Source organism: Ictalurus punctatus, chromosome 14, assembly GCF_001660625.3.
Source record: "Ictalurus punctatus breed USDA103 chromosome 14, Coco_2.0, whole genome shotgun sequence".
Taxonomy (NCBI): Eukaryota; Metazoa; Chordata; class Actinopteri; order Siluriformes; family Ictaluridae; genus Ictalurus; species Ictalurus punctatus.
Genome location: NC_030429.2, coordinates 20,532,818 through 20,559,958, shown reverse-complemented (window position 1 = coordinate 20,559,958; position 27,141 = coordinate 20,532,818). Strand labels below are relative to the sequence as shown.

Sequence of the window (27,141 nt, the reverse complement as noted above, 5' to 3'; positions counted from 1 at the left end):
CTGAAGCAATGATTTTATTCGTTACGATTGGCTGATTTAGATAACTGCATGAATGAGTAGGTGTACAGCTGTTCCTAATAAAGTGCTCGATGAGTGTGTTGCACTTAAAGTCTTACTAATGTAAGCTAACTAGCCACTCATGGTATCTTCAGAAGTTGTTTATGTGAAAGTATTGCAATTTCTGAATGTGATACAGCTATATCTTGATGTTTTATATTTTCTTATGTGTTTAATGTGTCCTTTGTGTTTCAAAGCACATATTTGTGGTTTAGAAATGTATTTTAAAAACAATTAGCTTTACTACTCTCAGGAGAATGTACATTTGAAATGTATTTCTCTGCACGGGGAGCCCTAACGGGATTGATCTCGGATCAGCGTGATGTGAGTTTGGCTCTGCAGAAAGAACAGAGACCCCCATGGCCCCAAGAGGATCATTACAGGGGGCTTGACTGGAATACTGTGAGTTGGTGAGGAGAAGGAATTAGCTTGATATGAGTACGTCTAGGCCCCTCATGAGTGAAATTATACCTTGCTTGTTGATTTGATTCTTTTACTGTATTGTTATTTAGAATAATGTGGATATTAACACTATGAAGTAACACATGGGATTGTGCAATGACCAAGAAAAGTGTTAAACAAATCAAAACTTATTTATATTTTAAATTCTTATCAGTATTTCTGATTACAGTTTGGACACTCTTGACCTCTTCTCAACCAGCTTCATGAGGAAGATTTAGGTCTCCTAACTTGTATACGGAAACTAAGATTTTTTTTTTTTTTTACGTTAAAAACTACTTTAAAAAATAAATAAATAAATAAATGGATGTGGTTCTTCCCCAAAGTGTTGGCACAAAGTTGGAAGCACAAAATTGTATGAAATGTCTTTGTATGCTGTAGCACTACAATTTCCCTTCACTCGAACTCAGAGGCCCAAACGTTTTTCCACTATCACAATACTTTTGTACACAAACCAAGCACAAAGAAGACATGGTTTGCCAAGGTTGGACTGGAAGAACTCGAGTGTCCTACACAGAGCCCTGACCTCAACCCCACTGAACACCTTTGGGATGAACTGGAACACTGACTGCACCCCAGGTCTCCTCACCCAACATCAATGCCTGGCCTCACTACTGCTCGTGTAGCTGAATGAACGCAAATGCCCAAAGCCACGGTCCACAATCTAGTGGAAAGCCTTCTCAGAAGCGTGGACAGAAAAGGGGCAATAAATCTGGAATGGGATGTTCAATAAGTACATCTCTGGTGGGGGGGACCCAATAGACCTCTCTGTGAATTTGTACTGGTTTTAATGGTTATAATGGGAATTGTATTGTTTTTAATGGAAACTGTAATGGTCCCTGTGGGTCTCTATTGGTTATTTCTTGCCTTCGATTGGTGGCATGTTATGTCTAGTGGATACCATTAAGGACCAATAATGGTAATGGTTTTAATGGTTAGCTGATAGTTTGCAATGGTATTTGTAGTGGAAACCATTAGATTTTCTGCGATGGTTTCTACTGGGGTTTTTTTTCCCCCCAGCGGGAATGTGTGTGTGTGTGTGTGTGTGAGAGAGAGAGAGAGAGAGAGAGAGAGAGAGAGAGAGAGAGAGAGAGAGAGAGAGAGAGAGAGAGAGACAGACAGACAGACAGACAGACAGACATTCATTCTGATACACGTTTATACACAGTCAGTAACTTAATTATTTACATTATATAGCCTATTTCAATTTGAATAATTATCTAGCGTCTGCTAAATGCTCTAGTACCAAATATACATTTAGTGTGTCCAAACTTTTGACTGTATAAAAGTACTAATTTACTGTATCCTACAGTTCGGTTCACTTCACTATGGGGTTCCATTCATTCGTGCTGTGAATCGATTGGAGCGAATCGTTTAAAAGAGTCGTTCAAAAAGAACCGATTCCCTCACTACTCTCCCGTCATTACTACCCAGGAGCGTGTAAAAGCGCCGCGGCTGAGTTTCCCTTTCTGCAGACTAACCTGTACGGTGTATTCTCTCAGTATGAGGATGGGGAGAAATCATTTCACAGTGTATTTGGTGACCGCTGCCTTCCTGGTTCACGGTAAGCTTTCAATATGCGCTCAAATTCATCTTAGGTTTAGTCCTGACATGTAGCCTTGATTATAGTGTGTTGGACGCAGATCTTAGACATATGATATCATGTCAGTGGTATTCACTTGTTCTATAACATATTCGAAGTGGTGTTGCATAGATCATTTTGTATTATGTCTGGTTTTTAACCACAAAAAAAAAATTGGCACTTTTTAAATATATATATATATATATATATATATATATATATATATATATATATATATATATATATATATATATATATTGCGCTACTCACATAGGGTTGAAAGACACATTGTGATGTTCAGAAGTTCTTCTTGACAGCATTTCTTTCATTGATTCAGTCCTTGTTTCTGGTAACCATCACCAACGGTGATATCCAAATACCTCAAGACTGTTATACATAATTCAACACTGCTTAAAATCATTTTTAAAAACTTTCATAGAATTTGTAATGGTTTTAATGGAAAGTGTAATGGTCCCTGTGGGTCTCTACTGGTAATTTCTTGCCTTCTGTTGGTGTTGTAGTGGATATCATTAAGGACCGAGTGGATGTCTAGTGGATATCACTGAGGACCGGTAATGGTTTTAATAGTTTGCTGATGGTTTGTAGTGGAAACCATTAGAGGTGATGGTTTCTATAGTTGTTTTTGTTGTTTGTTTGTTTTTTAGCAGGGCAGCCTGTGTCTTTTATTATTCACTTGGTACTGCGCCCACTGAGCTGATGCAAATGACTGTAACACTGCTGTAGGACTGATATATCGGTATTAAATAAGGATATTGTCCTTTTTTATCTTTCGAACACACGCTGTCTCTTCATACGAGGACATATTAGGATCTGGTTTTATGGGCCAGAGGTTAGTTCCCTCGGCTTGCCTTCTAAGGCACTACAGGGAGGAGAGGTGAGCTATGTGGGGAGCTGTAGTGCTGCTGACGCACAACCCATTGTAGAGGATCTTAATCTAAGAGCTTTTGAGCTCTTAGTAGTTACAAATGCAGTTTGGAACAACAAACTGAAAGACGAGCGAGAACATATACATACAGAGTATACAGTATACATAATATACAGAGTGGTAAGAGAGGGTGTTTGTAACAGTAAGTCAATTTCAGAATGTACACCTTTCCATGCGCTTGGGCTATTTTGAGGTTTGAGATATGATCTCTATAAGAGACAATCATATATATTGTATATGCAGCCAAGTGTACAGATGGGAGATGCTTGATGAAATTCTCAGATCAATATGTTGCCATCTGGGCTGACTGCAGAAGATCTGATCTACCTCGTCTGATTTGTACGCCTTTCGCTCCCTTGCATTCAGAACGTTTACTCAGGGTCAATACCTAGCGCACAGTAATTTCTAACAGTTTAGCGGAGAATTTCTGGTTTGCCTGTTGTAGAAATTTTGGATCTGTGGAGGTATTGTACATAAAGTTATTCTAGCTGTAAAATTCGATTATGGATTCAGTGTTTTTCTTTTTTGTTAGTTCAGTTTTTTCCCCCCACTCTTATTTAGAAATGTAATCTAAAGCAAAACAAGATCGATGTCTGGATTTCATTCCTGTCTTGATATGTCTGCTGTGGGTGTGTGACCTTAGTGACCTTGCAAGGTGAGCACCAGCGACGTCTTTATAAGGATCTCATGCAGAACTATAATCCTTTAGAGAGACCTGTGTACAACGACTCTCACTCCCTGACTGTTCACTTTAGTATCAGCCTCATGCAGATCATGGATGTGGTGAGTAGCAGTACACACACACACACACACACACACACACACACACAACCAACCATCTGTTTATGCGTTCCATTACTTCATACAAATCACATAGTAAACATGTGCTGTGCACGACATGATGAAGCACCCACAGTCAGATGCTGTGAAAAATATATGACTGAATTAAATCGAAGGCCATCAGAAATCTCTCGCACATAAAATCATCTCTCGTACAGCCAAATCATCAAGTCAAGTTCAGAAATACAAAAGGTTAACACAACATGTGGGTAGTTATATTATATTTAATTGTAATAACTATGGTGGGGCATGGTGGCTTAATGGTTAGCACGTTTGCCCCGCACCTCCGGGGTTGGGGGTTCGATTCCTGCCTCTGCACTGTGTGGCTTGCTGTGCTTCGGTAGTTTCCTCCAGGTACTCCGGTTTCCTCCCCAAGTCCAAAGACATACATTGTAGGCTGATTGGCATTTCCAAATTGTCCGTAATGTGTGATAGGCTCCAGGCTTCCACATGACCATGTGTAGGATAAGCGGTATGGAAAAAGGATGGATGTAATAACTAGACAAAACTGGGCTCCAGGGTCTCAAGTCAGCTCAACATTATTGTCTGTGTGGAGATTTACCCATATCCAAGTAGGTTTCCTCTCAACTCCCAAAAACTTGCTGGTAGGAGGATTGGTTACGCTAAGATGTGAATGAGTGTGTGTGTGTGTGAATGGAATCCTGTGATGGAATGGCATATGCCATCCATGATGTATAACCACCTCACACACAGTGTTCATGGGACAAGCTCCGGATTTACTCCAAACTTGACCAGGATAAAGTAAAAAGGTAAATGGTCTGCACTTATATAGCGCTTTTATCCATAGCGCTTTACACTGTGTCTCATTCACCCATTCACACACACCAATGGTAGCAGAGCTGCCATGCAAGGCGCTAACTTGCCATCGGGAGCAACTCAGGGTTCAGTGTCTTGCCCAAGGACACTTCGGCATGTGGAGTCACATGGGCCGGGAATCGAACCGCCGACCCTACGATTAGTGGACAACCCGCTCTACCACCTGAGCCACAGTCGCCCCAAAGTGCGGCGCTTGTACCACATGATCTTATGCACTCACTTTAAGCATGGCGAGTCTACACTGGAAAGCTGAGAAGTTGATCCAAGTACTTGCTTGTAGGGAGAAGACAAAAAATGGTCCTAAACAATATAATGCACTGAATGTTACATTTCCTAACACTAAACAGTTGACAATGACATTTATGAAATGAACAAATAGATCGAGTGAGTCATGGCTGCATGGGCTCAAAACTTTGAAATGCCCAGTGATGCCTTACAGTTCGAGCATGTTTAATCAAGACCGATTTTCACCCACAAGTCGTTTATGAGCTGCTGTCAGCAGAAGAACAGAAACATTCCCATAACTAATTATTTAACCAGCCAGTAAATTTGCTTTGAGTGCTGGGGACACAACAGATGACGGGTCAACAAAAAAAAAACATTATTCTCAACGAAAGTGTTTTTACTTCTGTAACAAGCGCAATCCAAGGAAAAGATAACCTTTCCGTTTTAACCAACAGCCTTCTAACACTGCGCAGAAATAATGATATGACACATGCTTTGGAAGCTTTTTAAAATGTGGGTGTTATGGTTTACATGACCTACATTGTGTTGCACTGGGAGGTTGTTATAAAAAAAAAAGTAAACTGAAAGCCACACCTGGAGGTTGATTAAATTGGCCATTTAAATGAATGCTTCAATCTGCTGTATGAATATGAAAGCAGGAAGAGAACTGCTGCAAGATGCCTGGCACATTAGTAGCCATTCAAATGTGTGAGCTTGATCATAGGGGACACATTTTATTATGGATTCCAGCGTCACTGTGAACAGAGCTACAGTGAAGTTTTTTTTAGAAAGTATTATATTAAGTATTTTAACATACTATAGACTTTCAGTAAGTAGTAGGAACATCAAAAAATGGTGGGGACATGGTGCTTCCCAGCATCCCCAGTATAAGTTATGTTTATGTTGGTTTAATTTTTTTTTAAACTTTTTCTTAAACTGCAACGCTCTTGGCTTCAGTAATTCCAATGAGTCATGATTTACAAACAACCACAAGGAAAATGTAGCTACCATGCTCGTCTAGAGTAGTGTAAGAATTTAATAAATATACATGTCATTCCAGGGGGCACGAAAGTTTAGTGGTTAGGAGGTTTGCCTCACACCTCCAGTTGGCGGTTCGAATCCTGCCTCCGCCATGTGTGCGCAGAGTTTGCACGATCTCCCCGTGCTTCGGGGGTTTCCTCTGGGTTTGCATGTTCCTCCCCCAGTCCAAAGACATGTGCTGTAGGCTGATTGGCATTTCCAAACTGTCCTTAGTGTGTGAATGTGTGCGCGATTGCGCCCTGCGATGGGTTGGTACCCTGTCTACGGTGTCCCACACCTTGTGCCCCGAGTTCCCTGGGATAGGTTCCAAGCTCCCACACAACTCTGTGTAGGATAAGTGGAACAGAAAATGGATGGATGGATGGATACATGTTGTTCCTTATAAAATTGGTATCATTATTGATAAATTGTGATCTCAAAGCCCAAAAAAAAAAATCATGATTTCAATAATCCACCACTACAGGAACTTACTACACAGCCCATCAATGTCAAAAATCAATTGGCTCATTATAGTAAAAAACACACGGCCACAATGTCAGTGTCGTAAAGAAGGACGTGAAGGACAGAGGAAGCACTTTTTTTCCCCTATCTCAGGTACAATGAAATAAATTTTCATATGAATACATATTCATATATGGGAATTGAATCCTCATTTCTCATCTCCACGCCTTATATAAGCACCAATGTACTTTTGCACCACTGCGCATAATTATCTTGCGTATCTATCCTATTAATAGTAGTGACAGTTCATCTCTATGAGTCTCTCATATGCCTCGTTGAGGTATTTTGATAATATACTAATAATAAGCTGTAATATACTGTATGGAAAGTAAATGAATATACATACATGCATATGTACAAGTGAACTAGCCTCAGAATTTGACATCCGATATTCTTCTTTAGATGCGTGTGTATGCACAGCTGTGTTGTGGTGGAAGGGACATGCTGCTGTAGCTGTCTCCTGATAGCAAAACAAAGCGTAAAGTCTGACCGAATCAGATGCTATTAGACACAATTAACCCACCACAAAGCTCCTCTCTTGCAGCTGCTCGCCGTCTTATATGATGTAACTGACACTAACATAACTGCTTTGTTTACATGATGGGTCATTCTGTAATATTTTTCTAAATTACTCTAGTAGAATAATGCATGAATCACAAATGAGCTTTCGACTAAAGAGAAAAAATATCACCCAATTTCAGTTACCGTCGTGAACCCTCGGTTCACAAAAACAGTTCCCTTTTTGGAGGCATTCGCACGGTCATTACTGTAGCATTGTTACCTGGAAGCTTCATCAATGAAGCACCAAAAAGCACACAAGTTTCTGCCACACTTATCTCCCTGTTGGTCTGATCAGATCAGCGCCATGATGGACTGACAGAGGGATACAAGTGAAGGTTTTATTAAGAGAAATAAATATTAGTTAATCAGAGAGAGTGATGTACCCAACTCATGGATGGAGATTATCAGGGGGCCATGATAGAGAAGGGGGAATTTCACCAGGCCACTGGGGTTATACCCATACTCTTTTACGATGCTTCTGGGATTTTTAATAACCACAGAGAGTCAGGACCTCAGTTTAACGTCTCATCTGAAAGACGGTGCTGTTTTTACAGTATAGTGTCCCCATCATTATACTGGGACATTAGGACCCACACAGGTTGAGCACCCCCTGCTGGCCACACTAATACCACTTCCGTCAGCAACCTTAGTTTTCCCCAGGAGGTCTCCCATCCAGGTACTGGCCAGGCTCAACCCTGCTTATCTTCAGTGGGGAACCAGGTGAGAGCTTCAGGGTGACATGGCTCTGGTACATTAATGTAAAAATGGTGTAAAAGCAACATTATAACAGTTACTACTACTGCCAAGAAGAATAAGAATTGTACAAGTCCTTAAGTCATTAAAAAAGTTAAATAAAAGTTCAAATTAAAAAATAAGGTTCTCCTCACAATCATTACTGGTTTTGCTCTCATGGGAGTGCTTTGTGTGTGTGTGTGTGTGTGTGTGTGTGTGTGTGTGTGTGTGTGTGTGTGTGTGTGTGTGTGTGTGTGTGTGTGAGAATAAATGGTATATCGATTGAAAAGGCAAGGATAAAAACTAGCAAAACAAATGGCTCAGTAGGGTCACAAGCTGGGTTTCTATTCAAAAGCTCTGTTTCTAATGCTTCAGATGTTTTGTTATTTTGAAATGAATTTCCAAAAAGTCCACAAAAATACTAATGAATCTGTGTTTCCATCAGCTACAGTAATGTAATAGTGATCAGGGACAAAAAAAAAACCTGCATTACCCAAAGTTTTTGTCTATCGATGAAAAATAAAAAATAAATAAATAAGTAAAAAGGCGAAACATTAGCGAAATGTGTCGTTTGATGCATAAGTCTCTGGAGCCTTGTTTAGGTTTAATGCACTGAAACATTACATACATCACCTTTTCCTAATCTCATATTTATTGTTAGATATTTTTCACCTCAACCGAACATAAATAATTTTTTAGTGATATGTAGTCTTTTAAATTTATATGTATATATAGAGAGAGAGAAAGACTTTTAAATTTATTTGCTTTTTTAAAATTTGCATAAAAGAGCTGGATGGAAAACTTCATACTATGTGTGCTTACTGAGATGAGGTGTGTGCAGTAAGAAGTCAGGGCACTATGAATGAGAGTAGGTTGCTTGTAAGTCTTGTGACCGGGTGCAGAGTTGATCACCTGGCATTGCGTTGGCTGGGAATCATCAGCAACAATATGTTACATGACTATATAAAGAAAAATTCATGTAGCATGGGTAAAAATCACTGGTACAAAGGCTTTGGTTTATGAAAATGGCTCGAACACTATAATTCCACTATTTTTGAACAATATTATTTCTGCAATGCTTTTAGGAAACCAGGCCCAGATTGTTGCTGCTTATATTGTGTTACTATAATCAGTATCCTCACTTTGATTTATTTTTATCTGGAGTTACTTGGCATCTAGCATCATTTATTTCCTTTTAGACTGACAGAACTGTCTAAATGCAAGTCCAGTGATTTTTTATTTGGCACTGAAATTCAAATGACACCTCTAATCTGAGTCCAGCATTTATTACACGAATATCATGCAGGAATATCAGCTGGATTTTAGTACCATAGACAAGCTATATAATATGTAATAAGTGTCTGAGTCCTTTAAACTCCAATCTGAAGAGCTAAATCATCAGAATGGAATTCAGTGAGGTTAATACTTCCATTCAACACCATCAGGTCAGTAAGAATTTATAGTACCTGACATCATCTTGGCTTAGCCTTAATAAACCCACTTGTAGATTGCATGGCATTGAACAAGTCTAAAATGACAACACATTTTATTCAGTATGTGTATTGCATACATGTGTGTATTATAATGCATGGTTGTGTCTTCCAGGATGAGAAGAATCAGGTTTTAACAACCAACATCTGGTTACAACTGGTAAGCCTACTTACTCACACAAATATCACACACACACACACACACACACACACAGAGAGAGAGAGAGAGAGAGAGAGAGAGAGAGAGAGAGAGAGAGAGAGAGAGATTGATTTGCCTGTTCGTTCATGCAATTATCCAATCATGTGGCAGCAAAACAATGCATAGAACCATGCAGATATGGGTCAAGAGCTTCACTTATTTTTCAAACATCAATGGGCAAGGTGGGGGGGATTGGGTTGTGTCGGCCAGGCTGGTTTGAATGTTTCAGAAACTGCTGATCTCCAGAGGATTTTTCATCCACAACAATCTCTAGTTAAAGATTGGAAAAAAGACCAAGCGATGTTTTTTTCAAAATTTAATCGCCCTGTTTCGGTGAGCATGTGCCCAGTGTAGCCTTATATTCCTGTGTGGCTGGAAAGGAACCTGATTGCTGTCTTCTGCTGTTGTATCCCATGCACCACAAAGTTCTGCATGTTGTGTCTTCTGAAATGCTTTTCCCCTCACCGCAGTTGTAAAGATAGGTTATTCGCATTATGAGAGATTTCCTATCAGCTCGAATCAGTAGGGCCATTCTCCTCTGAACTCTTTTATCAACATGGTGTTTCCACCCGCAGAGGTGATGCTCACTGGATGTTTTTTTTTTTTCGTTTTTCACACCATACTGTCTAAACTCTAGAGACTGTCATGTGTGAAAATCTCAGTAGATCAGCAGTTTTTGAAATACTCAAGCTAGCCTGTCTGACACCAACAACCATGCCACAGTCAAAGTCACTGAGGCATCTTTTTCTCATTCCGATGTTTGATGTGAACATTAACTGTGAAGCTCTTGACTTGTATCTGCATGATTTTATTCATTGTTCTGCTGCTGCCACTTGATTGGCTGATTGGATAAATAAGCTGCTGTACAGGTGTTCCTAATAAAGGTTTTGGTGAGTGTATATAGGAACAGCCTCTAAACGGGACAGTTGTATTATCAGAAAGTTCTGTATCTTTAATACTTGTGCAACTCACGTTTTGTCACTTTGAAAGTGAGCCTTCGTTTACGTGTATATTATCCTTATATGTGTTTTGACTTTTACATACTGATATTTTTATATATCGTAACATGAAATATTGCTTAGTGGCCTAGAGGAGAAATCGATTGATTTAAAGAGATCGTCTTTGTCCAAGCCTTAATGGCCAAGTATGAGTAGCTGCATTCAGAACATTAAAGCTCTTAGTCTGAGATCATTACTCATTACCTCAGAAGGAGCATGGTCCCGATGCTAAAGGCGAAATGAAATCTTTTAATAACTGAATGGCTTCTCTTTGTGTACAGTTTGGCTGTTTAATGTTGTCTTCTTTTTGCTTGACCCAGTTTTTTTTGTGTGTGTGTGTATATGTGTGTGTGCTTTCAATCTCCCTTATTTTTCTGAAATTCATTGTTCTGATTGAGCTTCTTTATCATCGAAGGGGGGAATGTGTGCAAGTGGAAATTTGAGGTGTTTTGATATTTTATTTGAGGTGATTTGGGCCACTGTGAGCATTAATTATTCCTACAAGCACGGTTTCACACATACCAGTATACATACACACAAATGGCACAGGCAGAAGTTTAGTTCATAGTTGCTGTTCTTAAATAATGCAATTGGTTGAATTTAATGACTTTATTATCAGTGGTTCCTCTGAGTGTGAATACTTACACATTTAAAAGGTCCTGTCAAAATTAAGCTAATGTGACGGAGCTTCTGTAATATTCTCTCTCTCTCTCTCTCTCTCGCTCTCTCTTTCTCTCTCTCTCTCTCTCGCTCTCTGTCTCACTTTCTTTTTCTCAATGTTCTTTCATTCGTAAAGCCTCCCTCTCCATCAGCCATTTCAATGAATTCAATGCAAAGATTTTTTTTTTTTCTTAAGTGAATCAGTGAATTGATTGCCCATGAATATTTGTGGCCTCCTACTTTGTGAATATGGCTTATTTAAACCTAAGGGTTTATATTTCTTGCTTAAATGCTACAGTTACTGCTGTAGTATGCTGGGTTAATTATCCAATTATAACTACTACTGCCTTGTCTCAAACCCTGCAATAATGTCCAGGTACAATGGCTGTGTTGGCGCTCCACAGCCTCAGGATCCCAGTTTCAAGCAGCATGGTACAGTGATCCACTAAAACCGTTTACTTAAGAGAACATGGTAGCAAAACAGGAAACAGTATCTCACAAAAATGGGTACACCCCTCACATTTTCGTAAATATTTGATTATTGTGAATTTCTCCAGCCCCGTTTTTCCCCAGCAGAACACCAGATGCACATTATGTAATTAGGCACAATATTAAAGAAATTGACTTGGACCAGACCACTGCCTAGACTGATCTTTCAGCCTGATTACAGTTGATGAGGGTGGAGTGAGTTCGTGTTTGAGGTCATGCTGCACATGATTTGGAGGTTTAATATGATAACCATCAGCCCGATTGCTGACGCAATGTTGCACTAACCTACACAGGACTGCTCAAGCCACCGTACAGTGATTCTGATTTCTCTATTGTAAAATAAACATTGTATATTTAACCTTCACTTTACAAAACAGAATCTCCCCAAATCATTTATTTCTTCTGTGAAAAAAATAAATAAATCCTTACTATGGAATTATGACAAGGTAATGAATGAAATCAAGGACGTCATGTGTATAGATACATCTGCAGACTTTTTGCTGTTTTTTTTTTATTGATACTAATCATGAATTTACTGATTGATCTTTTTATATTGTAATTATAACCCCCTCTTTTTGCCCCTTCAGTACTGGGTGGATTATTATCTACAGTGGAACCTGAGTGACTACCCCGGAGTGTCCAATGTGAGGTTTCCTGATAATCAGATCTGGAGACCTGACATTCTCCTCTATAACAGGTAGAACTGCTTAGCATAGCTAAGAAAACATTGGCAAATCTGGAAAAGAAACAAAACAATTCTAAACACACTGTTGTTGTTTGTTTGATAACCAAAGGAAATATGAATCGTGTAAAGAGTTACCGGGAAATTGGATATAGCAAAAAATGGGCTACACTGGGTGACTGTGCATGTAAAATCACGGTAGTTGAGGCATCATGGTTGCAGTGACAGCTGTGTATGAGTTTTGTGGTACTTCATACAAAAAAATAAATAAATAGAAATGCTGAAAGAGGTTTGCATATCTTAAGAATTTACTAAAATGTCATATTTTGTGTGTTTACATAGTGCTGATGAGAGGTTTGATGCCACTTTTCATACCAATGTGTTGGTCAACTCATCTGGCTACTGCCAATATCTACCCCCAGGTAAGCTATACTAGATGACCTCTCACATCTCTTAAAGAAGCCTTCTTTGTTCTTTTAGCTTGTTTGATTGTGTATCTGTCTGTCCTATAATCTTCAGGTCTGTCCTGCAACCTATTCATACCGTGAGGACAAATAAGTATTCAAAGACTTTTGCTTTAGTTATTTAATATACTTCCAGTGCATATATCCCCTTCAAAGTTACACCCATAAATATGGACAGAAAAATATGGATTCGCAAGTGAAAAAAAGATACAGTCCATATAAAAAAATAGATAGATAGATAGATAGATAGATAGAAGCAAGCAAGCAAGCAATCATGGTAAAGGCGGAGGAGATAGTTTGATAGATAGATAGATAGATGGATGGATGGATGGATGGATGGATGGATGGATGGATGGATGGATAGATAGATAGATGGATGGATGGATGCAAGCAAGCAATCATGGTAAATGTGGAGGAGATAGTTTGATAGATAGATAGATAGATGGATGGATGGATGGATGGATGGATGGATGGATGGATGGATGGATGGATGGATGGATAGATAGATAGATGGATGGATGGATGCAAGCAAGCAATCATGGTAAATGTGGAGGAGCTTCCTTGTGTTTTTCGGGAAAGCATTATCAAACAACACTTAAACGGAAAAACCCTACAGAGCCAGAGCAAAGATCTTAAACATCCCTGTCAGTAGAATTGGTCTGATAATATGTCGGTGGCAAATTTGTGGAAACGCAAGGTGCACCATGCAAGATTTCAAAATGCGCTCTCAGATTACTGATAAAGACAGCAATGGCTCAAAACGAATTGCAGGACAACCTGAAAGTAACAAGAGCAACAGTTACAACAAAGAACCATAAGCAAAAAAACTGCGACAGAATCATCTCCATTTCTACACCCCACACAAAACTCTTCTGCTAAAAAAAATGAAGCACAGAGATGTGCGTCTAAAAGCATTTAGACGAATCTAAATATCTTTTGGAGCAATCTACTCTGATCCGACAAAACAAAAATAAACCTCTGGCAATAATTCAGGACGAAGTGTTAGGAGAAATACGGGTTGTGAGAATAATATGATCTCAAGAACACACACCAGTGGTGAAGAATGGTGGTGGGAGCATCATGATATGGGTCTGCTTGTCTTTAAATGGTTCTGGGGTATTACACATCATCAAAGGACACAATGTACAGAGACATACAGTATTAGAGGAGAATTTAATCTCATGGGCCAAGAAACAATCTGGGGAGAAGATGGATGTTTGAACAAGACAGTGACCTTACAGGCGAAATAGCTCAAGAACTTGCATGGCCTAGCCAATATCCTGCCTTTAATCCTATTAAAAGTTTTATGGAGAATTTTAGTTTTCCAAGTCCATCAGAGGGAAGCTCATAACCTTGGGATGTTGAAGTAATTACTTCTTGGTATAAATGTCTCAAAGCTACTAGTACTAATGTTGGTAATTTGTAGTGATTTAATTTTTTTAATGTACTGTATCTTATTTATTCTTTATAAAAACATACTTTTTTTTTTGTTCATATTTATGTCAGTGGGGGGGTTGGGGTATGGGGGGGGGTTGCCATATTGTAGCCATGCCCAAAGATATAGTGAGAATATGTAGTTCCCTCATGAAATCCCACAATACACTGCAATAACTTAGTGCCCAAATAAAGAACTCAAGGGTAGAGAATACCCATAATGCACTTATAGGGAAGGGAAGGGAGTATAACACCAATTTGGGATACAGCTCATCTTATCTCTCCTAATTCCTATCTGAGAACACTACAGAATGTACCTTGGCCTTTTGGTTGTGCATTGTGCATCGAAGCCTTCTATGGTCATGCTGGTGTTTTTCTAGTGCGTTAACCATAGAAATATATAAATGCTTTTATATCAGTAATGCATGATGGGATGCATGCAAATGAGTAATGTTGGTAGAAGATGTGGAACACCAAGAGTGTTTGGAGACCTTTATAAAAACCTTTGGGAAAACACTGTGATAGAGCAAGAATGGCTCAGAGAATGTGGAAAGAAGACAAGCCTGACACACTGTGCAGCTGCCCTGTGTTTGGGAATAAATTAGATTTATAAGTGTTTGTCTTCTAAAGACGGTGACTGTGAACGTGAATGAGACAGTTGGATGCTGTGTTTCTTGCTGGCCGTATTTGGTAGATGGAGTTTGACGCTGATTCTGGTGTTGACACAACATAACCTTTTAATTTGACTTGACAAACACTATGATTATGATATGATGTGAAACATTATGATTGGTGTGGGTTTTTTTCCCCTTCAGTGCCATCTTTCTCAGTGTGCATGGTAGGCAGCATGTTCATGGATCTCATTGCTGGCAAATGATTACAGTTTTAGACGGTATTTTAAGTGTCTGAAAATGTTCATTAATACATAGTTTGAGTGGAAAATGGAGTGATTGTATGTAATGTCTATTTTGTACAATTAATTTCGATCATAAAGGGTGCCAATAGTTCTGAAGGGCAGTATACCTGTTTCTAACTCTTATTTGCCATATTAATTTTTCTTATCTTGGTTGTGTAGTACTATAGTTCTAATGGCTAGTTTGTTCTTCCATCCATCCATCTTCTATACCGTTTATCCTTCCTTCAGGGTCACGGGGAAACCTGGAGCCTATCCCAGGGAGCATCGGGCACAAGGCGGGGTACACCCTGGACAGGGTGCCAATCCATCGCAGGGCACAATCACATACACACTCACACACCCATTCATACACTACGGACACTTTGGACATGCCAATCAGCCTACCATGCATGTCTTTGGACTGGGGGAGGAAAACCCCCGCAGCACGGGGAGAACATCGAAACTCCACACACACAGGGCCACGGTGGGAATCGAACCCCCGACCCTGGAGGTGTGAGGCGAACGTGCTCCAGTTTGTTCTTTTCATTATATAAATTGGTTCAACTGACTCTTTGAAAATCCGCAGGAATTTTTAAGAGCACCTGCTATATTGATGTGCGCTGGTTCCCCTTCGATGTTCAACGCTGTGATTTGAAGTTTGGATCTTGGACTTATGGAGGCTGGTCTCTGGATCTGCAGATGCTGGAAGCAGATATCACAGGCTACATAGGCAATGGAGAGTGGGATCTAGTGGGTAGGTTTATACACACTGATTGATTATAATGTATAAAGGACTGTTAGGAACACTGGAAAATGTTAAGATGTTTATGAGGGAAACCTGGCCAAACAAAGAATCAATACCTAAGGAGCTTGATGTTCTAACAAACCATTTTCCTAACATTTAATTAAGGGGGGAAAAATCCTTTTTTTTTCTCTCCCTGAAGATCACAGATGTAGTTTTTGTGTACTGTTTGGAAATAAGCCTGCAGAATGTCTTGTGATGATAACAGAAGTCATCAGATGTGGATGCTGTCTCTGTAGAGCGATTTGAAAATAATGAAAAGTTCTTGCTAGCAGATTGAACTATCAGCGGGCCTGGAAATGAATAGATTCTTTAGTCATTTGAATTTGGCAGTACTATTTGCATACTGTCATGCACAGTTTGCCAAAAGGGAGAAAACTATGCATTTAAAATAGAAAACAAGACAAAAATCTATTTTTGTGTTTGTACTATGGTCACTAAAAATCCATGCCTTACAATAAGTATTACTAATTGTTCAGGAAAAGTCAAAGACAAGCGGAAAATTTGTCCTTAAACACTGATAATGAATTAGTTTTTCTGGTCATGGCTACAGTCATGAGGCTTTGAGAAAGCTAATGCCAGGGTAATGAGGATTGGAGTCCTGCTTCGTGGTCAGTTAAGAGCTAAAGAACCCCTATTTCTTCAGGGAAATAAAGGAGCATATGAGGGAGGAAGAAGGAACAAGTGTCCCGAGTCAATGGGCCATAGAACACCCCCATAATTGAAAATAATTTCGAGATACAAGCATCCACTGGAGAAAATTGGATTATTCCTCTTTTTTTATTGTTTTTATGTTGTGCTTTGATGAATTTTACTGAGAGTACAAGTAACTGTGGGAGCTCGAACCTTATTTTCCATCGAGTTGGACAGTGTGAGTGGGCAACTAATAGACGTCTAATGTGTCTGGTATCTATCCATTTACATCTTCAAAATGAGGTACCTACTATATTAGTATGTGACAGGCATAGTAATTGTGCTTTTTTACTAAGAGTTCTAACTCATCTTAGAGGTTCCTGGACGGAGAAACGAGAGGTTTTATGACTGCTGTAAGGAGCCGTACCCTGACATTACCTTCACGTTAGTGATGAGGAGGAGAACGCTCTACTACGGCCTGAACCTGCTCGTCCCCTGTGTGCTCATCTCCACCCTCGCACTACTGGTATTCCTGTTGCCTGCTGACTCAGGCGAAAAGATCTCTTTGGGTAACATACACACGCACATCCAATGTAGAAATTTTGTTAAACACATGGCTATATATAGAAATTTGCTTGATATACAGTATAGACATATTGTAGGTATTCTGTTTCTGGGTCTAGAATGTTTTAACTGTTGATTATTTAGTAATGTCTTAAAGAAGGAGTTGCAACACTAAGTGTGTTGACTAGAAAAGAATATGCCATATTTCTGGGAGCATTAGGTAATACTACATGACTTGTGATTGAATGCAGTATCATGCTATCAATTTCGACCTGAGTGTGGATAAACTACCCATGAAGTGATCTACTTGGTCAGCAGTCAGATGTTTTTGCTGTTCAGATGTTCTTCATTGGGTATCTGGGGTTTAATTTGTGTTAGGAGAACATTCTCCACATCATCATACCACCACTACTGGCCCACAATGTTCACACCAAGCGTGGCCTCTTCATGGACCTACTGTATATTGCATGAAATTCTGGTCATTCTAACATTATAATACAAAAAGAAACTTTGATTTGTCTTATCAGATTTTTTTTACACTCCTCAGCTGACCAGTTCTGATGGTACTGGCAATTGTTCTCAGCACCTAACATGATCTTCAGCTTTAGCCCATTCCAGATAAAGTCTGATATGTGTTGCATTCTGACCAACACACAGATGCTAAATTCATACTTCAAACCATTCTTCAACCCCTTTGACCCTAAAGTTCTTTTCATTCTCTTGATTGCCGATCACTGTGAGGTTTTTTGTTTGTTTGTTTGTTTGTTTTTTGCACCATTCTTGCTAATCCCTTGGAACACCTGTGTATAAAATTCCCAAAATGACAGTCATTTGGCTGGTACTAGAACCGACACGAATATTCTGCCACGTCCAGATTCAATCGGTTTGCTCGTTATAACACTCAACTGAATGCTACACATGTGCTCTGTGGTATAAACAAGGCAGGCAATCAGTCATGTGATGTGTGACTTTGAATATACAATTTATGTAAAGCTAGAGGTTGTAACTAATAAACCAGCAGCTCAAAGTGGATGTAATTATGCAAAGGCAACAGTGACTAAAAAAATCTGTCCAAATTTCACTTAGCTTCATTAGGCAATGACTATTACCTAAATTTGGTTGGTGTTTGTTTGTTTGTTTAGTTTCCAATAAGGTGAAGACTAAATCATAACTTCTTGCAAGAGATTGTGTGGCGTGTTTGATCAGAAAATTAGAAGTCTAATAGCTTGGAAGATTAGTAGGCAAATGGGTTTGGCCTTTATGAATCAACTTTAGTGCAATGTGGCTTTGGAAAATCTTCTTTAGAACAAGAGCTATGCATGATAACCTTCACAAATGACATTTTATATTATTCGAGCCAAGTTAAAATTTCCAAACTGCTGGAGCGCCAGTACTTGATCCTCAACGTTTCAGTTTCATTATATTTGAATTGTTCCAGGTGAAAGTTACTGTGGATAAAAGTATCTTCCAAAAAAAAAAAAAAAAAACATTTAAAGGATGTATTGCTTCACTTCAGTTATATTTAGTTGTTAAGTAGTGATGTGATATTGTCCTATATGTCGAATTTTACTGTGTACTGACATGAAGATCATTATATTGCTATTTTAAAGCATTTTTAAGGCAGTGCTGCTAGACTTCAGTCCATTTTCCAACACCTAAAATTCAGCCCATGAAGGCAGTGCTCTTTAGATGATGAGTTAACACAGGTGTGTAAGATGATGGCATGCAATGCAGTGCTCTCGCCTTCGGATATTGCAGCCTGACACCCTGTTTTTTGGCAAGTGAAGATTCATTTTGTGCCGTAATTATGTGTTCACAGTGGCTTAACTGCATCATGTATAAATGCTGTGCATTACAGTGATTGGGAATTTAATGGGTACAGATGTGGCCAGGGTAAAGGGGATGGGGAAGAGAAATTCAGCTCATTAAGCAGCAGCCGGGAAGCATCTCACTAGAGAGTTTATAATCTGTGCAGACAGGAAAACACAGTGTACTTTACCAAGAATAGGCTGTATACGCCGGGGGAGAAGAGCGCTGGATTTCTGTATGAGGACATGAATGTTTTGTGCAAGTTCAGAGTGTTACAGCAAAATGCTAAATGCACACAAATGGGCACACAATCGAAGCAACAAGGAAAAGTGCTTGTGTGTGTATTTACACTGGGCTGTGTGTATATTTTGTATGTTGGGGTAGGGGTTTCTTTAGGATCAAAATGGCAATTTAAGTGAAATGGATAAGTGCTTATAAAAAAGTGTGTTTGACAGTGCATGTATGCATTGTGTCATGCAGTGGACTTGTGTTCCCGCCTCACGCCCAGTGTTCCTGCATGGGATAAGCTTCGGAACTACCACAACCCTGACCAGGATAAAGTAGAAAATCAATGAATGAATGAATGTGTTTTTGGTATTATTGTTGATTTGAAAATAATTTGTTTTCAAAATTTATAGTATGAACCTATCAGTTTATTTATTTATTTTGTAAACCCTTCTGGGATTTTTTTCTCTTTTTTTAGCACTGATATAGTGTATATACTTTACCTAGATGTAGTATATGTTGGTGTATCCTTATGTGTGTGAGATGGGAGAAAGAGAGTATTTGTATGTCTTTGACCTTGCTGCCTTGCTCCAGATTATCTTGTAAATGAGCTGAAATCACTCCATCAGATTCATCACTTGGACTTCTAGAGGTTTATTGATCCACAGAGCTCATTAAAGATCTTTTCACGCGTCTCCAAAAGCAGAAGTTCAACCTTTGCATTCTGTTCTGGATAAACCTGTGAGGTGTCTGTCTGATGCTGCTGAAATTTTGAAAACACCATCAGTTCGAATCCCACTGCGGTTCTGTTTGTGTGGAGTTTGCATGTTCTCCCCGTGCTGCGTGGGTTTCCTCCGGGTACTCCGGTTTCCTCGCCCAGTCCAAAGACATGCATGGTAGACTGATTGGCATGTCCAAAGTGTCCATTAGTGTATGAATGTGTATGTGATTGTGCCCTGCGACGGAATGGCACCCCGTCCCAGGTGTACCCCGCCTTGTGCCTGATGCTCCTTGGGATAGGCTCCAGGTTCCCCGTGACCCTGTAGGATAAGCGGTATAGAAAATGGATTGATGGATGGATTGATGGTGAAATTTCAAGTCAGGTGTTTTCAATCAATGAGATGACAATCAGGTGTGAGTGAGCACCCTGTTTTATTTAAAGAACCGGGATCTGTCAAAGTCTGATCTTCACAACACGTTTGTGGAAGTGCATCATGGGCATTAACTATGAACAAAAGAGATTTCTGACACCCTCAGAAAGAGAGCTGTTGATGCTCATCAAACCTGTTGCAAAATCATCTCTAAAGACTTTGGACTCCACCAATCCACAGTCAGACAAATGTACAAATAGAGGAAAATCAAGAACACTATAAGAGCAAAATGTGTAAAAGTCTGCGAGGACACAAAGGAGCCCAGAGTAACTTCTAAGCAACTAAAGGCCTCTCTCACATCGGCTAATGTTAATGTTCATGAGTCCACCATCAGGAGAACACTGAACAACAGTGATGTGCATGGCAAGGTTACAATGAGAACAAGTAAAATAATGCATTACGGCATAAGAACCTTATCCCATCTGTGAAACATGGTGGTGGTAGTATCATGGTTTGGGCCTGTTTTGCTGCATCTGGACCAGGATGACTTGCCATCATTGATGGAACAATGAATTCTGAATTACACCAGCGAATTCTACTGTAAAATGTCAGGACATCTGTTTGTGATCTGAATCTCAAGAGAAAGTGGGTCATGCTGCAAGAGAACGACCCTAAGCACACAAGTCGTTCCACCAAAGAACGGTTAAAGAAGAATAAAGTTAATGTTTTGGAATGGCCAAGTCAAAGTCCTGACCTTAATCCAATAGAAATGTTGTGGAAGGACCTGAAGCAAGCAGTTCATGTGAGGAAACCCACCAACATCCCAGAGTTGAAGCTGTTCTGTACTGAGGAACGGGCTAAAATTCCTCCAAGACGATGTGCAGCACTGATCAACAGTTACCGCAAACGTTTAGTTGCAGTTATTACTGCGCAAGGGGGTCACACCAGATACTGAAAACAAAGCTTCACATACTTTTACCACTCACAGATATGTAATATTGGATCATTTTCATCAATAAATAAATGACTAAGTATAATATTTTTTCCTTATTTGTTTAACTGGGTTTTCTTTGTCCACTTTTAGGACTTGTGTGAAAATCCGATGAAGTTTTAGGTCATATTTATGCGGAAATCTATAATATTGTAAAATCACAAACTTTCAAGCACCACTGAATGTATGTACTTTGGTGGAAAATAATAGTAAATGGCCTGTTTTGCTTTCCATTTAAAGCTCTCCAATGGTTTTATTCTATATATTATTTTTTCAGGAATCACTGTGTTGCTGTCACTGACTGTCTTTATGCTTCTGGTGGCTGAAATAATGCCAGCGACATCAGATTCAGTGCCTCTGATTGGTAAGTAAAATAGTCCAATAGATTCTCAATGAAACAGTTGGGAGTGTGGAAATGTACGTGAGAGAGAAGGCGGATAAGACAGCTTTTCAGCCTCTTTTGTTGAGAAGCGTGATTCCCCACTGGCCTCATTTGTCATCTGAAGCACTGAAAGTCAGCCTCTGTGGGCCATTTTTAAAGATATACACATTCAGTCACTCTGAGAAGGACCTAAAGTCATTGCTTTTTATGAGACTTAATGAAGTGAGCTGACTTTCTGGGAGACACGATCAGTTTTCTTTTCAAGTTCAGGTTTTTAATTTCACGTCATTACCATGATTTCAGGATCCAAGAGCTTCCCAGTGATCTAAGAATGCACTGATTATTTCATTGACAAGTTTAGTTCGGTGAGACGTTTAAAAAGCATTCGATAAGAGAAACAGTAAGATTGAAATTCCTTGAGCCCTTTAAAAGAATTCCTGCCTTGCACCCAGCATTCCCAGGATAGGCTCTAATCCCAAAATCTACTAAACCATGACTAGAATAAAGCACTTACTGAAGAATAAGTGATGAAATTCCATGAAAGAGTAGCAGAACATGCTGCTTTAAAACATTGCTGTATCATTATTGTGCACTCCATGGACAGGGTTAACCAATCAACAAACCTCTGTTTCTCACTTTCAAATAGCATCTTAGTAACGTCTTTAGAAATTCTTCATTCTTATGAATTTTATTTCACAGATAATTTTTTATTCTTTTATCCTGTATTTGTGTTATTTTAGGAGTGCTAAAAGTGTGTGTGTGTGTGTGTGTGTGTGTGTGTGTGTGTGTGTGTGTGTGTGTGTGTGTGTGTGTGCATTCTAGCTCAGTATTTTGCCACCACTATGGTGATTGTTGGACTCTCAGTCATTGCTACAGTGCTTGTGCTACAGTATCATTACCATGACCCAGATGGTGGCAGGATGCCAAAGTGGGTAAGTATTTTTCTTTTTTCTTTTTTTCCCCATCTTCCTCTCTCTCATACACACACACACACACACACACACACACACACACACACACACACACACACACACACACACACAGACACACATTCAGACCCACTCACACTCACTGTGTACTCTGGGTATGGGGACGATTTTATGCCAGATGAATTGGTTACTCCTCCCCAAACAACTTGTACTGATTCAGAATTACCCTGTACTGAATCAGAGTTACCTTGTACTGATTCAGAATTACCCTGTACTGAATCAGAATTACCCAGTACTGAATCAGAGTTACACTGTACTGAATCAGAGTTACCCTGTACTGATTCAGAATTACCCTGTACTGAATCAGAGTTACCCTGTACTGATTCAGAATTACCCTGTACTGATTCAGAATTACCCTGTACTGAATCAGAATTACCCAGTACTGAATCAGAGTTACACTGTACTGAATCAGAGTTACCCTGTACTGATTCAGAATTACCCTGTACTGAATCAGAGTTACCCTGTACTGATTCAGAATTACCCTGTACTGATTCAGAATTACCCTGTACTGAATCAGAATTACCCAGTACTGAATCAGAGTTACACTGTACTGAATCAGAGTTACCCTGTACTGATTCAGAATTACCCTGTACTGAATCAGAGTTACCCTGTACTGATTCAGAATTACCCTGTACTGATTCAGAATTACCCTGTACTGATTCAGAATTACCCTGTACTGATTCAGAGTTACCCTGTACTGAATCAGAGTTACACTGTACTGATTCAGTTACCTTGTACTGATTGAGAATTACCCTGTACTGATTGAGAATTACCCTGTACTGATTCAGAATAACCCTGTACTGAATCAGAGTTACCCTGTACTGAATCAGAGTTACCCTGTACTGAATCAGAGTTACCCTGTACTGAATCAGAGTTACTTGTACTGATTCAGAATTACCCTGTACTGATTCAGAGTTACCCTGTACTGATTCAGAGTTACCCTATACTGATTCATAATTATCTTGTACTGATTCAGAGTTACCCTGTACTGATTCAGTATTACCCTATACTGATTCATAATTATCTTGTACTGATTCAGAGTTACCTTGTACTGATTCAGCGTTACCCTATACTGATTCATAATTATCCTGTACTGATTCAGAATTGCCAAATACTGATTCAAAATGAACATGTACGGACTCAATACAATATTTAAGTTAAACACAATACATATTTACCTTGTATTGATTCAGATAGATACAGCATGGCCTTCATGAAGCTTCAAATATTATTGTTTTAGCTCAGAATCAAATGTATGTTTAAAATATTCTTAAGAGTTTTTTTAATTGATTTTTAATGTAGTACTATGATACTACCATTGCACAGTTAAGTTGCTCATACAGTGTACATTTGTTTTTATTATCGTAATATTTAAAATTATTTTTCACCTGTAATAGTGTCCGTCATGTCTCATGATTCAGTTCCTGTGTCATCTTGCTGTTGTTTGTAGACCCGTGTGGTGCTGCTGAACTGGTGTGCCTGGTTCCTGCGTATGCGACGCCCGGGTGAGCATCACGTCCACACAGCCTGCCACAACAAACCTCTACACAGAGGCAGTGTGTCCAGTGTGGAGCTGTGTGTTGATCAGGGGACACTCCAGGCCTCGAACACCAACACACTCTACATCGGCTTCAGAGGCACAGACAGAGTTAACTGCTCCAGCTCAGCTGAGTCGGCACTGATTTGTGGTCGCTTCATGCAAGCCAGTGAAGAGGAGGCGTTGCTGTCGGGGGCCACAGTGGCACCGTTAGGGGCCAGAGGCGGGCACCCCAGGGGTATTGTAGGAGGATCTGCAGTGACTGATTTAGCAAAGATTCTAGAGGAAGTGAGGTACATCACAAGGAGATTTCAAAACCGGGATGAAGACACAAGCATGTGCAACGAGTGGAAGTTTGCAGCAGCAGTTATCGATCGTATGTGTCTGATGGCTTTCTCATTCTTCACAATACTCTGCACTTTTGGCATTCTCATGTCCGCTCCTAACTTCGTCGAGGCGATTTCTAAAGATTTCTTCAGTTAGTAGAAAGAGCCGTATACACTCACATAGACATATTTTGTGGGGGTTTTTTTTGTTATTTTGTTGTTTTTTTTATATATATATACACACACACTACTGTATTTCTGCCATAACACTAACAGGAACAGTCAGTGACAGTGTTTCTGTGACCTGTGGGTTTATACACACAGGAGAAATAACATGCAGGTTTAAATGCAGTATTTTTCAAACTGATCTCTATGTACCACATCTGTGAATATGTACCAAAGGCAGTATTTTTGAAGCAGAGACTGACAGTTGTACTGTATGTGACTGTATAGCGTTCCCTTCTGAGTCTGGTTCCACTCAAGGTTTCTTCCTCTTAACATCTTAGGGAGATTTTCCTCGCCACCGTCGCCACCGGCTCGCTCAATAGGGATAAATTCGCACACTTAAAATCTGTATCCTCTATTTATATATTCCTGCAAAGCTGCTTTGAGACAATGTCCATTGTTAAAAGCGCTATACAAATAAAATTGAATTGAATTGAATTAAGCCACCATGAATAATACAGATTTAGAGATTAATATGTAAACACCTTTATAAACAACAACGGCCCTTATACTTGAATTAGAAATGAGCTTTGTGTAATCATGCACACACACACACACACACACTACAGATGTGGTAAATAGAGATTTTGTTGAAGAATGCTTGAGTGTTCGTTTTAAAGGAAGCATAATACTACTTCCCAGTCACATAAATAGTAAAGTATCACAGTGCTGTTAAAGTGTTCAATATTAATGTCACTGTGTGTTGTAGGTTTGCGGATTCATAATGGTGGAAATAGCTGACCTTCATCGCTCTGTCAGTTACTGTATACAAGTTCACATGAGTTAGCACAAATTCTCAGAGTATCTTTACACATCTGAGATTTTCATCGTTTACCAAGCACATCAATAGGAATTTGCCATATACATGCACAGTCCAAACTTGTTGAACTCCTGCAGTCTGATTTGATCACTTTTATTGCCATAGGTCAGTCAGAAATGACACAGAATAACAATTAATAAGGAAACATAAATCTTAGTATTTAAGGATGTATGCACTCTGAGATTCTAAATAGCTGATGCCCTCGTTCGGTGAATTACTTACTCACTATATGTAAGTAAGTAAGTCACTGAAAAACCTAGATTTGTCTTAAAGTTGATATTAGATCGCGGTTATATATTAGACAAATATATGTTGTGCCTAATTAGAGTGATCCAGATCTGTGTTTTCCAGTTAGAGCTAGAATTTTTTCCAATAAAAAAAAAAAAAAACACTTTTCGTATAAATCCATTTCTTATTTAGATTCCGTATTTTATACTTATTTTATTGTAGAATATTTATTAAATATTATTTTAATAATGAAAAAGGTTTATACCGGATGTTTCAAAATATTTGGCACATGCATGCACGCACACACACACACACACACACACACACACACACACACACACACACACTCACACGCACTAGGTATATACTGTATAGACCCTTTTCGACTTATCATGCTATGTATTTAACTTTTTCCATCCTTTTTAGCTCTCTGTCTAATATTAAAATAATAAAATGCCTTATTACACAATGCAGATGCACATTATTATTTTACTCGTAATTGTGTGTCTACAAATCCAATCTGGAAAAGAAAGAAAAAAGGATCCTGGCTATCAGAGACTGTTATGAGAACATTCACTAATGTATTTGTAAAGTCTGTGAGTGTTTGACTGTAATCTTATTAAAAGAACATTCCTGTTATAAAGCCGTGTTATTTATCTGTGATAAAGTTTCCTGTCGTTGGAGAAATACTAATCATATGGAATTGTTTGTTTTAATACTCATATAACTAAAAGTGTTGTATTTTCTGAAAAAAAAAAAAAATTCAAAGTTCTGCTAACTTAAAATGAGTTCAGACCTCATACATCCCAAATACATTATTTGTTTTCTTCTTTCTTTTTTCACTTCATGGGTTTAGAGATTTGTCTATTGTGGATTTGTGTGCTCTTTACAAATAAATGTATTTTTCTAAAAGTCAGATGCTATGCTTCTGTGAACCGTTTGCTTTTTTTTTTTTTTTTTTTGTATTACAAAGCCTTGCTAAAAGGTCATGTTTTCTTCACTATGGTTTATAGTAATATTCTTGTGTGTGACTATATTTCCTATGTCTCTAGTACTCGTGTCCAATAGTGCAGCAGTGTGGAGAGCTGGAGAATCTGCATTAGTGCATTCTTGAAGACATCTTGCTCAAGTATTCATTTCATCTACTGATCGTCTTATTTAATGATGCCAGAGCCAGTGAGGTGTGACCTCTTCCTGTCACCCTGCCCCTGTTAAGAACACCTCAAAACATCAGGGCAGATAGACAATCAGCAGGTAAAGCACATATTGGGAAGATGCTTTTATCAGTAGTAATGTATAAGGGGTAACAGCGACAGCTTTATCAGTCTTATTGTAGATTTACATTCAGGCGCATTTAGTCACGTTCCATTCAGCGTTATAATCTGTACTTCACAATACACATTATACACCAATAAAATTAAAACTAC

General features: G+C 39.0%; 1 protein-coding gene across 2 annotated transcripts; it reads left to right on the top strand.

Annotated features, from left to right (window-relative positions):
* The first annotated feature begins 1,854 nt into the window (after positions 1-1,854).
* LOC108274439 (neuronal acetylcholine receptor subunit alpha-7) lies at positions 1,855-26,843 on the top strand. Of its 2 annotated transcripts, XM_053685943.1 has the most exons (11): positions 1,855-2,080; positions 3,688-3,827; positions 9,387-9,431; positions 12,205-12,314; positions 12,642-12,721; positions 15,679-15,846; positions 16,902-17,096; positions 21,485-21,571; positions 22,412-22,521; positions 24,029-24,491; positions 26,767-26,843. In XM_053685943.1, the coding sequence occupies exons 1-11, from the start codon at positions 2,020-2,022 to the stop codon at positions 26,826-26,828; spliced, it is 1,521 nt and encodes a 506-aa protein (XP_053541918.1). In that variant the 5' UTR covers positions 1,855-2,019; the 3' UTR covers positions 26,829-26,843. The 2 variants fall into 2 exon arrangements, with proteins under 2 accessions (XP_053541918.1, XP_017340104.1); XM_017484615.3 differs by lacking the exon at positions 26,767-26,843 and having other exon boundaries at positions 1,858-2,080; positions 24,029-26,630.
* Positions 26,844-27,141: the final 298 nt, after the last annotated feature.

Bases quoted from the DNA above. Each gene is read 5' to 3' on its own strand.
- LOC108274439 (XM_017484615.3), top strand. From the start codon at position 2,020: ATGAGGATGGGGAGAAATCATTTCACAGTGTATTTGGTGACCGCTGCC. The intron at 9,432-12,204 runs GTAAGCCTACTT...TTGCCCCTTCAG, and splicing joins CCAACATCTGGTTACAACTG to TACTGGGTGGATTATTATCT. The intron at 12,315-12,641 runs GTAGAACTGCTT...GTGTTTACATAG, and splicing joins GACATTCTCCTCTATAACAG to TGCTGATGAGAGGTTTGATG.